Source organism: Hyperoodon ampullatus (assembly GCF_949752795.1).
Source record: "Hyperoodon ampullatus genome assembly, chromosome: 1".
Taxonomy (NCBI): domain Eukaryota; kingdom Metazoa; phylum Chordata; class Mammalia; order Artiodactyla; family Ziphiidae; genus Hyperoodon; species Hyperoodon ampullatus.
This window is the reverse complement of record NC_136914.1, coordinates 103,721,229-103,734,287: the sequence shown is the minus strand read 5'-3', so window position 1 is coordinate 103,734,287 and position 13,059 is coordinate 103,721,229. Positions and strand designations below refer to the sequence as shown.

Genomic DNA, 13,059 nt, shown 5'->3' with positions numbered 1-13,059 from the left:
ATTAGGTGATGATAGGTGCGTGGGTTTATCTCTGGGCTTTCTATCCTGTTACTTTGATCTATATTTCTGTTTTTGTGCCAGTACCATACTGTTTTGATTACTGTAGATTTGTAGTATAGCCTGAAGTCAGGGAGCTTGATTCCTCCAACTCTGTTTTTCTTTCTCAAGATTGCTTTCACTATCCAGGGTCTTTTGTGTTTCCATACAAACTGTAAAACTTTTGGGTCTAACTCTGTGAAAAAATGCTATTGGTAATTTGATAGGGATTGCCTTGAATCTGTCGATTGCCTTGGGTAGTCTAGTCATTTTCACAATATTGTTTCTTCCAATCCAAGAACATGGTATATCTGTTTGTGTCATCTTTGATTCCTTTCATCAATATCTTATAGTTTTCTGAGTACAGAATTTTTGCCTTCTTAGGTAGGTTTATTCCTAGGTATTTTATTCTCTTTGTTGCAATGGTAAATAGGATTGTTTCCTTAATTTCTCTTTCTGATCTTTTGTTGTTAGTATATAGGAATGCAAGAGATATCTTAGTGTTAATTTTGTACCCTGCAATTTTTCCAAATTCATTGATGAGCTCTGGTAGTTTTCTGGTGGCATCTTTAGGATTTTCTGTATATAGTATCATGTCATCTGCAAACAGTGACAATTTTACTTCTTATTTTCCAATTTGGATTCCTTATATTTTTTTTTCTTCTCTGATTACCATAGCTAGGACTTCCAAAACTATGTTGAATAATATTGGCGAGAGTGGACATCCTTGTATTCTTACTGATCTTAGAGGAAATGCTTTCAGTTTTTCACCTTTGAGAATGATGTTTGCTGTGGGTTTATCGTATATGGCCTTTATTATGTTGAGGTAGGTTCCTTCTATGCCCACTTTCTGGAGCATTTTTATTATACATGGGTGTTGAATTTTGTCAAAAGCATTTTCTGCATCTGTTGAGGTGATCATATAGTTTTTATTCTTCAATTTGTTATTATGGTGTGTCACACTGGTTTGTGTATATTGAAGAATCCTTCCATCCCTGTGATAAATCTCACTTGACCATGGTGTCTGATAGTATCTTTAATGGAATCAACTAGTTTTACTACAATCACTAACATTTCCACATTTACCTTATGTCCTTTTATCACTTTAAAATAGTTAATAATATGTATTTGTCCTATCCACATAGCTTTCGTATTTTTATAAGAGTAACATGGAGGAAGGACATGTTTTTATAAAAGTAACATGGAGGGAACATGAAGGAAAAATTGTTATTTCAGAAGGCTCCATTTTGAGCCAATATGACTAGGGAAAGCCCTACATGGATTGTTTGAGTTATGATTGTTGAGAATCTGTGGCATAAGTTTACTGAAGAAAATGACTTTGGGACTGTTTTACTTAGTTGAAAAAATGGAAATTTAGGTGCATGGTAAAGGGAAAGATGAAGAAGGGTGGAAAGAAGAAAATAAGAAAAATAGACACTCAGAAAGAATCTGATGAAAAGTATTGCTCCAGAGAAATTCTCTGTGATATTCCAGGCCATAAAATTATAGGACATTGAAGTAAAATATCAATTTTCACTGACTCTGTGAAAAAAATACTCCTCTTTTTTCATGTAGTTTAAGAAAATTAGCTATCCTATTCAGAACCTACACATTCTGTAGCAAAGTTATAGGGATGTTTTGCCAATTATGAAGTAAGTCAGTGTGGAAAGAAAACAGGAACAGAAGTGCCATCAACCAAGGGGGACATTGGAGATTTCAGCAGGAAATGCACTGAAACATGAGGCAGCGGATAGAAATTATGCCTACCAGAGTTGTCAGAATACTTGGAAATATTGTGGACATGCCAAAAGCAATTAAATCAAACAAATGATCACCCCTGTTTTTAGAATAGAGGCAGGGGCCAACTGAAATAATTTTATTTTACAAATTTATGGTAGTATAATGTTACTCATTCTCACTGTCTTTCAACTCTCTTCTATTCTGCTGTTTCTCCTTATTTTATATCTTTTCTTTCTGTGTGTGTGTATAGATACATACACATTTTCTTCTGGAATTTTTTTTACTTTGATTTTTCTACAAAAAATTCTGTATTTTTATACAAATAATAAAAGCTAATGGTAGAAAATAAAAGGCAGAAATTATCTCACCAGTCATATACAAATGTCATTAATGGAACATACCTTCTTTCCATATTAAAAAATTGCTTTGTATATGACTTTATAATTTGATATTTTAGAACTATTTTTTATGTACATATTCTTCCAAGCATTTAAATGTTTCCATGGTGTCTATTATATAGATGTGTTTAGCACTTCTTATTGAATAATAGAGTATTTCTGATTTTTATCCATTAAAAATACCATTATGTTTAATCTTTTCATCCATTTTTATTAATTTATTTCCTTAAATTTTAATAAGTGTATGAGTGTAATGTTACCCACATTTTAAAGGCACAACAATATTGTGGAACCACCCTACAAAAGATGTTCTAGATTCACTTCTCACCCATAGAGTGTGACAGTACATGAGATTATCACTGCCAACTTTTACTTAGAAGCTGGTTCCATGGACAATCAACAGTGGTATTGAAAGCTTGGTTGCAAATGTACCCCTTACTTACTTACATCATTGAGCAAATGTATCAGTTTTCCCCCCAGCAAACTATTGCTAGTTATATTATAAAATATGTTCTCATATGTGGATTATTTATTAATTTCAAGTCAGTATATGCATTGAATTTAATAAAAACCTTTCTCTGAATATGAAAAATAATACAGCTTATTTTTCACATATCAGCAAAGACTTCTGGAGTCCAGAAGATGGTTAGAAAAGTGGAATTTTAAGTGAAGTGAGTCACTCTCACAATGTATCACTTCAATCTTGTGACTCTTCTGAGCACACTTTTCCTACTTCTTCAGCCCTGAGAGTCCTTGTTATTTCAGTGTCTACGTTTTCGTATGATGCCAGTTGTTCAAGATGCTGGAGGCAAAGAGCAGCTGACGAACTTCTGGGCAAATCAGTGTGGCTCCTCATCAACTTCAGCAGCCTTGACCTCCTAATGCACTGCAATATGGGCACTTGTAGCACTTTGATATAGGGATCATTAGAGAATAAACCAACCACCACCACCAACAATAAAAATCGGTAGCTCTTTAGATCACTATAATTTACTTGAATATTTTGTTCCTTATTCTTTGCTATAAAACTCTCTACTAATACTCACAGATAGTGGAAGATTTTATTCTGTTCTCAATATTCATAGAAAGTAAAAAAAAAAAAAAGAATGCTGATTATAATATGAACCTGTTTAATAAGTGAAGTTTCTGATGAGTAGTGTTTTAATGTATTGTTAATGTAATGAACAGTACATTTAATATACAGTAATGAAATAATTTATAGATTTAAACCTTCATTAATTTATTAAAATGCTATTAATTCATTATTTTTAAAATTAAATACCTAACTGATAATCAATTAGATTTAATTAAATTAAATCTAACATTGTTATATAAAATTTTGGGTCATTAATAGACAAAGGGATTCTAGGACTTTTTTTTTTTTTTTTTTTTTGCCCTATGCAGGCCTCTCACTATTGTGGCCTCTCCCGTTGCGGAGCACAGGCTCCGGACGCTCAGGCCCAGTGGCAATGGCTCACAGGCCCAGCTGCTCCGTGGCATGTGGGATCTTCCTGGACTGGGGCATGAACCCACGTCCCCCACATCAGCAGGTGGACTCTCAACCACTGCACCACCAGGGAAGCCCGGGATTCTAGGACTTTAAAAAAAATCTTAAAAAACAATAATGAAAAATTTTTGTTTTTATGTTAATTAAATTAAAATGCAACATATAAAAAAATGAATATATTAGCATTAATCTGGTTGTGAACTTCAAGAGCTACTATTGATTGCTTAAATATATTTTAATATATATTGTATATAATATAATATATATTATATATATATATAATAAAATTATATATTTTAATATATTATATATATTAAATATATATAATATTTATTTTTATATATTATATATTTAATATATATAAATATATTTTAATGAATCTTTACCTTGGGATCAAAATAATTGACATCACCATATATGTATTCTTTTCAGGAAATCATGGATCTGAAAAAGTAACTTCATTAGAGTATCTTATTGTTTCATTAGGATATCTTATAATTTCAAATGTAACATCTACCATGGGTTAAATTTTGCTTTGTTCTTGTTTTTCCCAAATTCTCCCAAAGAAAGAATGTTAACTGTGACAAAAATATTTAAAACAATTATGTAAAAAATTGCTAAGATTACATAAAATTTTAGGGAAACATGTTCTTTGGTTTATGGAGTTTTATTTAGATTATTTTTATAAAGACTGCTGCTTGTGTTTTCTTCCATGGTTTACATGAGCTTCCTGCCATCTGTTTGTGTTGTCTGTTTATCTGTCCACACACCTCAATTTTGTTATTTTCTTGATTTGGTCCATTGTCTCCATTGTACACAAACAAATTGTGTACATGTTTTTGTGTACATGAGACAGTCTTTTTCTCCATGTAATGCTCATTTAGGATCCTTCCTTTCTTGTTTTTTCCTATTCATTTAACTGACCTGTACTATATTATTTGGCTAATTCCTTTTAGATTTAAATAAACCTGAAAATTGGATTACATTTTTCCATTAATTGTTCCCATTAATGGAGAATTCTTGGGTATTGCTCTTTTTTCCTGAACAACTGGTTATCAAATTTATTCTTTACTTCTGTTACATTATAATTTTCTCACACAGAGTCAGTGCCATGGGTTAAAATTTCCACATCTTACCAGCTGTTGGACTACTCAGGGTGCTTACCTCATTTCCTCAGTCTTCTCATCATCAATATGTGGCCAATAATTACACAGACATGATGGTTGGAGTGTCAACATTAAATAAAATAATTGATGTAAAACATCACATGATGCTTAATACATATCAAATCATCAGTAAATACTAGCAAGTCTGCTTATTAAAATTGCTTCTGTTGTTGTTCTACTTTGAATGCAGTGAAGATATATTCAGGTTTATTAATACATTGAATTTAACTATAATACCTTTTATAGGGTAGTAACCATTCAACGTGTCATATCAAGGTGATTCTTCATATCTTTTCTTCATGAAAGCTTAGTACAAAAGCCAGACCAAGTAGAGATCTAGGGAGATACCAGCCACTTTCACCATTTTGAGGCCACAGTAGTTATCCCAAGCAATGAGAAATGCAGACATAGTAGCCTTTCTTGTGCAAAGCTGTAGTATGACAGAAAAAGACAAATCTAGTTTTCATGCAATGCCGTCATCCAATGTAAGTATGCTAAGAGTATGTCCATGCCAAGAAATCAACACATGGTCAAATATAATATTTCCTTGGAGATTGAGGCCAAAGCCAAATCACCCTCGTTGTCGTCTGTGATTAACCTTCATTAGACCAAAAAATGACTTTCATTGCTGTCCCTTGGGCTTCATTTTACAGCTGTTCATTCTTTCAAAGATATGTAATAAATACTATTTAACAACCATGACAAAGATGGAGAATAGCAAGGTGGAGGATACAAAGGATTTTGTAAGTTGGAGAATACAAAGGATTTTGCATTCTGTATTCTCAGTCCCTTAATGAGAAGGTAGAATAATTCCCACCATAAGGAAGAGCGTCCCAGGTTTTCTTTGACATACCTAGTTTAAATTCTGTCTCTTTATACCAATATATATATACTTATAGTTAGATCATTCGTTCCAGTTTTTCACTCAGGAAATATTGTCATTGTGTTGATTGACATAAATAACAAGCTATGGATAGTTGGAGAAAGAGAACCAAATCACTTCTTTCTGGGAAGAGAAAAATCAGTCTTGAATGCTTGCCTCTCCTTGGATACTGAGTAGGGTTTTAGATGAGGGAGATGTGTGTGAGGGAATAAGGTGGGGGAAATGTTAAATATTTTTAGGGGGTGGTGGAACTTCTGTAGAGTGAAGTGCCAGATGTAAAAGCAGAGAGGTATGAGCCAATTTAGGTAATACTGAATTCAAAATTTTAGTGTAAAATAAAATAGAAATTTTGTTTAAGCCGTTCGTAGTAGAAGGCTTTCAAAGATAGCCTGAAGAAATTTGGTAATTTTGTAGTCAAAGGTAAATAATTGGAGACAGATGAACAGAGTAGTAACAGAAATGCAAAGGATATGGAAGAGAAGAGAACTTGAAGATCATCTTCTCCGAATGCCTCTTTTTACTGATGAGGATACTGAAGCCTAAAGAAATAAAACAATAAGCTCAAAGTCCCATTAAACTTCCTGTGTTTCTTACATAGCATTATTATGTGTTCATAGGCTTTAGATAACTTCCTTGATATTCTGTTTAGATTTTTTTTTTTCTTTCCGTACGCGGGCCTCTCACTGTTGTGGCCTCTCCCGTTGTGGAGCACAGGTTCTGGACGCGCAGGCTCAGTGGCCATGGCTCATGGGCCCAGCCGCTCCGCAGCATGTGGGATCTACTTGGACCGGGACATGACCCTGTGTCCCCTGCATCGGCAGGCGGACTGTCAACCACTGCGCCACCAGGGAAACCCTGTTTAGATATTTTTAAGTAACTCAACTATAAATTTGGGCGGAGGTGCTTACATTCTGAATGGTCTTCAAATAGAAACATAAATTTTAACTTTTCATCTCACTGTGAGGCTTTTTGCCAAACTGAGAGACTGATTCACTGCCATTCCTCTAAATTTGCTGCATGCATTTGGAGCACATTATAATAGAAAGAAGCTGCTTTTAGATTTCTGGTGCCAAAACATTTCATGAAAAAAAAAATCAAAGATGAGCTTCCACCTCTTCATGAAATTGCATCACTGCTGCTTTATTCTTTCATCTTTATTGCAAATATTTAAACAAATAACAAATGTCATCAGCTAAAGATTATGAGAAATTTATTGTGAAGACAAACAGGGCTCTCGATATCAAAGTTGGTGAGCAGAACCAACTTTATTGGGTATGAGTGTAAACCCAATCTTCACAGTAGATACTCTGCAGAAAATTAAATGAGATACCTTTCTTCTAAAATCACACTTTTTGGTAGATGCTTTATCTGCAGTTTTTTGTTTTTGTTTTTTTAATGCCAGTATACTAAAACTTGCCCTTCAGATGTATCTCTTTGAAAAAATGAATGAGAAAATTGAGGAAAAAATAATAAAGCAAGGGAAGACATAATAGGGGTGAAACATGGAAAGTTAATTGTTTTAAACCGTTTTTCTTAATTATTTGTGTCTCTCAATGCAGCAGGACACGACATTAAAACGAATTTAATTAAAATATCCTGAAATTAATTTCACTGGAATTAATTTCATATATCTGCATATCATATGATTTCTAAAGTATAAAAGGTTCCATGAATGAAATTAGTTAATTAAATCATCACATCTTAAAGTAACTGGAACACCACAATTCTCAATTGCCAAATTCGTTGATTTCCTGAAATCGCAATCATAGCTACCGTTTCTATATTTAGAAATTCTACCATTTACTTTGAAGAAAATGTTGACTAATTATTTCATTCCAGCCGCGAAAATATTGGAAGAATAGAAAGGGTCAGTAGCAGTGAGCAATAAGGGTATTTAAGAAACTAGCCACGGACGAGCACAGCCTACGAATGTTTGGCTATGTGACGGCAAGGTTGTTGATGCCACAGCCTGTGAGGGACAGCAGGCAATATTCCAAACAAGGGACCCGCTCCTCTAAGGGCTTGCTGCTCAACTAGGTCTGATTTCCCTTCAGTTTCCTGGGAGCCCGGGTCTTCGCAGGTGTCGTCAGGAGAATTCTTCGCCCTAATTATCCTCGGAGAAAGACGCGCCTTTCTCGGAGACCGCTAGGCAACACTCGCCACGGCAGCCTCCTGGTTACTTCCCTCCGTGGGTGTGTGACTTCGTCTAAGCCACTCACACTTACAGTAGATTCTCACTGGCGAGGCTGCGAGCAGCAGAGGGCGGGGGGAGCCGGGAAGAGGAGGAGGGAGGAGGGTGGGAGGCGCAGAGCGGGCAGGCAGAGGAGACCGCGGAGCTCCAGACTCAGCAGGAGCGCGCCGTGGCGGTGCAGTTCCGAGCTCGCCTGCCCAGCGGCGCACACACCGCCTCCTCCCCGAGCACCGGGAACCGCCGCAGCTCCCGGCCGCCGCCGCCGCCGCAGGGCTCCGCGCTCTTGCCCGTTAGCCGCCGCCAGTCCTTCCCTCGTCAGCGCTCAGCCCGCAGCTATTTCCTTCTGCCGGCCTCTTTGAACTCTGGGTCTTTTCCTCCGCTCCCCTCTCTCGTATTTTCCCCACCCTACATTTTCCCAACTCCTCTTCCTTTCTCCTTAGCCACCCTTCTTTTTTCTCCTCTTTTTATTGAGGATTTCTTCTTAAGATTCCTTGTCTTCCTTACCTTCGTCCATTTCAGCCCTGAAGACTGAAAAGGAGCCTTCATCTCTCCTCCAGTGGCATTTAAAAGACCCCCATCCTTAAAAGTCTAAAGAGGTAAAGAATAGGACGCGGGACCTTCTCGTCACCCTTGAGTCCGGTCCCTAACTGCACTATCAACCGTAACTACCATTTCATTTAACCCCAGTGTAGAGGAGGGAGTAGGGAGCCGGGAGCAAACTTCAGCCGTCTCAGAGGATCCCTGGTTCCTGCATTTGGACGAGCCGTGGGCCAGAAGGCGAAGGAGCCCACGGGGAAAGAGGAGGAAGCGCGAGCCTCTCTCGCCCCCTCCGCGAGGCGGGAGCCGTGGACTGAGCGGCGCGGGACAGCGGCGGCGGAGGAGGCGAAGAGAAGATGCGGGGCTCGGGGCCCCGGGGTGCGGGACGCCGGCGGCCCCCGGGCGGCGGCGACGACCACCCCAGCACCCCCGTGTCTCTGGCCGGCTGCTACTCCGCACCTCGCAGGGCCCCCCTCTGGACTTGCCTTCTCCTGTGCGCCGCGCTCCGGACCCTCCTGGCCAGCCCCAGCAACGAAGGTAGAGCGGTGGGGGTGGGGACCGCGGCGACCAGGGGCGGAGGGGCGAGGCGGGGCCTGGAAGCGCGGGTCCGGGCGCGCTGGACGCGGCTGCCGCGGATGAAATTGCACCCCTCCTCTCGAACTAACATTTGTCGTCCGCTTTCGCTAGCCTTTTCGCTCGTATCCCGCCGTCTCTGCTTGCATTGTTTGACATTAGCTGCGGAGTGCTGGGCGCGGAACCTGCCTGTGGACACAGGCTGCTTGGGGGGGCTGGGAAGTTGGAAGCCAGGAGGAAAGAGGGCTCCGAGACCCGCGCCCGGAGGCTGGGTGCGGCTGGGTCTCACTTGAAGCGCGTGGGGAAGTGACATTTCGGGCTTGAAAGAGTGGGAACTGTTTGAAGAGCAGTGGCGGGGATCTCGGGAGCGGTGGGGCTTTTCGAAACCGTTGTTTGAGGCCGGGGATGGGAAACTGGAGGCAGTGGGGGTAGCTGGATGCTTTTATTTGGGGGAGACGGGAGTGCCTTCTGGGAGCTGTTATTTAGGGCATCACCCGCTGCTATTCTGGGGTGGGTGGTAAGAGCTTTTATTTCTCGAGGGAGGGGGTTGGCGAAGGAAGGAAGGCGCTCCACACTGTGCTGGTGTCGCTCACTTTGGGGGTCTCATAATCACACTGAGGCGAAATTGGAAGAAGGCGGGAAGGTGGGACGCCGCGGGAGGCGGAGGTTTCGGCGGGGAAGGGAGTGTCGCCTCCGGGAAGGCGCTACTGGCACCCACCGGGTCAGGTCTTCCCATGTTTCCGTGAAGGAAAAGCCCCGCTCCGGATCCTCGAGTCCCCACTCTCCTGCCCACCCCCAATCCTGCGCTCCGGACCCAGAAGACTGTCCCCACCTTGCACCGGGAGAGTAGGGCCGGCGCGGGAGCAGCACCTGCGCGGCGTTCGCGGCTCTCCGAGCTCTGCTCAGCCCCTCGGCCCGCCGCCCTCGGCCTCCGGGTCCGCTCTGCCGCGCTGGCTCCTCTTACACGCCGGGACCGAGCTTAAGGGCACAGCCCAATGCGGGGGAGGCGGGGGGAGAGGGAGAGGGGGCGGGGGCGGGGCGGGCAGCATCTCATATCGGTCAGCTCCATTACGAACACATCGAAAACCCTACCCTCCTGGCTGCAAGGTTGGGGTTTCGGTTTGGGGCTCCGGATGCCTCGAAAGAGGCACAGAACCTTAAAATTTTCCTTCCACTCGTGTGGCAGGGGATGCCGGACCGGAAAGATGAAGCAGCAGCGGCGGAGTCTTGTGTGTCCTCGTGACTTGCACGGGTTGTGTCTTGGCTGTAGGAGAAGCCGCTGTGCTGGTTTGGGAGTGCTGCCAGCTCCCTAGAAACCGTGTGAAAAGCAGGGCAGATCGAGACTCCTTACCCCACCCCATGAATTTCTCTCTTTTACCCCTACATTTATCTTTAAAAATCTGATTTAAGGATTACATGTAGATCGATCTATCTCCCTATCTATTTACCTAGCTAAAGTCTCCCATGCTTAACACAAGCAGTCTGCATTTTTTACCTTCCCGACAAAGTTGAGAAAGTGTTTTCTGAAGTCGTAGTCCTTTTATTGACATCTCATGTTAGATTCATTATGTTAGAAGTCCGGAGGATTATGACAGGGTTAGGAGTCCTTTCATTAACTGTCTTATTCCACCAAAAAGGGCATCCTGGTTTGGATTTAAAGAGTAATAGTAGTAGTAATATAATTTATCCTTTCGTGTGTTACTTTATGTTTCAGTTTTTTTTTTTTTTTTTTTCCACGTGTGATGGGGCAATGGGCTTATGTAGAGGTGTAAGGGAGTAGTAGCTCTTGGTTAGAGAATGGAAGAAATGAAGTCTCAGGGAAGGTGGCGCTAAATGGAAACAAGGGTCGAGACTGTGCGGGGAGAAAGAGGCAAAAGGAGATGGAGGGAAGCAAGCAAATAGCATCGGTCTCCTATTGTAAGCGGAGCTGGAGTCTTGTGGAAGGTAGACTGGCTGATATTACAGACTTAACACCCACAGATTGTGTTGTCCTTACCCCAGCTAGTGGTACACACAGCAAAACTTGGGCTTCAGTGAGATGGGGATTGCCGAGTTCTAACCAACAATGAGCGGTACTTTACCAGCCAGTGTTCTGAAGACGCTAAAAGTAAAAGCGTGTCTGTTGTTTGGGGTACATTTTGTAACTTCATTATTTTACATAACTGGAAATAAAATTTATACACACACACACACACACACACACACACACACACACTTCTTCTCATTCATCCTGTCTCTGCCCAACAGTTTCCATCTTTCCATTAGTGTCATCCCAGACCTTTAATATTTATGTTCTTCTCTTTTTGTTTCTCCATGATACTGCTCTTCTAAATCAAAAAACAAGAATATAAGGTGTTTATAACAGAAGTCAGTTTGTTAATTTATTTAAAGATTCAGATCGGAGATTTTAAGTTTGTTTTTTATTGTTTTTGGAGGAACTTTGGAAGATCAGGGGCAGAAAGATTTTATGTATGCATTGACTCCATTAATAACTTGCTCTCCTATACTTTGCTTTCTGCAAGCTATAGATGCTTAGTAATTTCTCAGACTATAGTGTGTATATACATTATATATGTGTATGATTTGAATGCTCCCATTATGTGAGAAAAAATTTTTCAAGGCAGATAGAAATAAATGTGAGTTTACATTTATAATTGGTATTCCAGTCACGTTTAAAATTTAAGTTTGGTAGACATAAATAAGCAGAATTGAACAGAAAAAGTCAAATATGTGTCTAGAATCTTGGACTGATATGAAATGAATTTTAGAATACATTGGATAATAGACAAAAAGAGGAAAATTTACTCTTTAGCCTGGATTCTAGGATAATGTAAATATATCTTTAGTTGTCTTATTACACACATTAGGCATAAATAACATGTGGAAGAAACCTTTGAACTGCAGTGTAATATACAAGACTTTTATTGTAAAATAATTCCAAGGCATCTATAAAGCAAAAAATTTGTCTAAGACTGATCAGGCAGGACAAATGTTAGCAAGTGTATCAACAAGTGAAAATTTTAATAGATTTAATAAGTAAAGGCAGCATGTCCACTGTTATGAATATTGGAGGTGGCCCTGAACTTATTCAGTAACTGCCACTTTTTGCTGTCTGGAGATGTATTTGTAAACAAGCATTATTTTACAAGTGCTTTTCGCAGTAGGGATTCTTGGCCAATTACTGCTGAACAGCTATGCATTGAAAATGATTCACCCGCAGTGAATCAAGCTTAATTCATTGAGCTACAGTCAGTAATGTCCCAGTAAAGTGCTTCTGACAGTTGTCAGCAGTTTGTATTTGAAAAGTCCAGTTTCTTGTCTCTGAATGTTTTGTATGCTGGAGAAAGTGGAATGGAGGGACTCTGAGAGAGAAAGAAACACCACATGAGGGGAAAAACTGGGGGGCTAACCTGTTTGAAAAACAATTATAAAATTGTAAATGTTTTCAGTGGAAAGAAAGAAAAGGAAGAAAGTTTGTTTTAGGGTCTTTCTTGGTTTATAATAGGACCAGGCCCATAAAACGATTGGACGACAGACATAATAGATTTGTAAAACCAAATGGCTTTGTTGTGTGGCCTTGTCATCTGGTTGTAATTCATTTCCTTTTAGATAAAGAGGCAGGACCCCACAGAAAAAGGACAGTAAAATTATTCCCTCACCAGGACGCTACTGAAGAAAAAAGAGAGCCATTACCCCTGTTTGAATCATAGATTGTTGGAACTAGGAAGCCACCATGAGTTTAGGCTTTTTGCTTTATAAACCATAAATGGGGAGCAGAGGGTTGGGTCTTAAAATTGTAAGCCTTTTTTTTTGAGGTAGACAAAGATCTTCTTGGGTGTCAGGGTGACATGTAAGAGGATTTCATTTCCTCATTTAGGGCAGGGAAGAGGTTGAACAATTTTTGCATTTCTAATGGATATTTCTCCTTTGATTGAAAATATTCTTATTATAATATTGTCACTTGTAAATATTATTAATTCTTTATGTAAGTTCACATAGGATATAATTGGTATGGGAAAAGATTCATT

At 40.0% G+C, this 13,059-nt stretch overlaps 1 protein-coding gene across 10 annotated transcripts in view; it reads left to right on the top strand.

Annotated features, from left to right (window-relative positions):
• Positions 1-8,814: 8,814 nt before the first annotated feature.
• Positions 8,815-13,059, top strand: part of EPHA5 (EPH receptor A5) — a gene marked incomplete at both ends in the record, with an annotated part of 319,089 nt that continues 314,844 nt past the window's right edge. For 9 of the 10 annotated variants that reach the window (XM_079712446.1, XM_079712444.1, XM_079712445.1 and 6 more), the window contains one exon: positions 8,815-8,995. In XM_079712446.1, the coding sequence (XP_079568572.1) occupies positions 8,815-8,995 (181 nt within the window). Of the gene's footprint in view, positions 9,157-13,059 lie in introns of all 10 variants that reach the window. The other variant, XM_079712447.1, reaches the window with a different exon arrangement.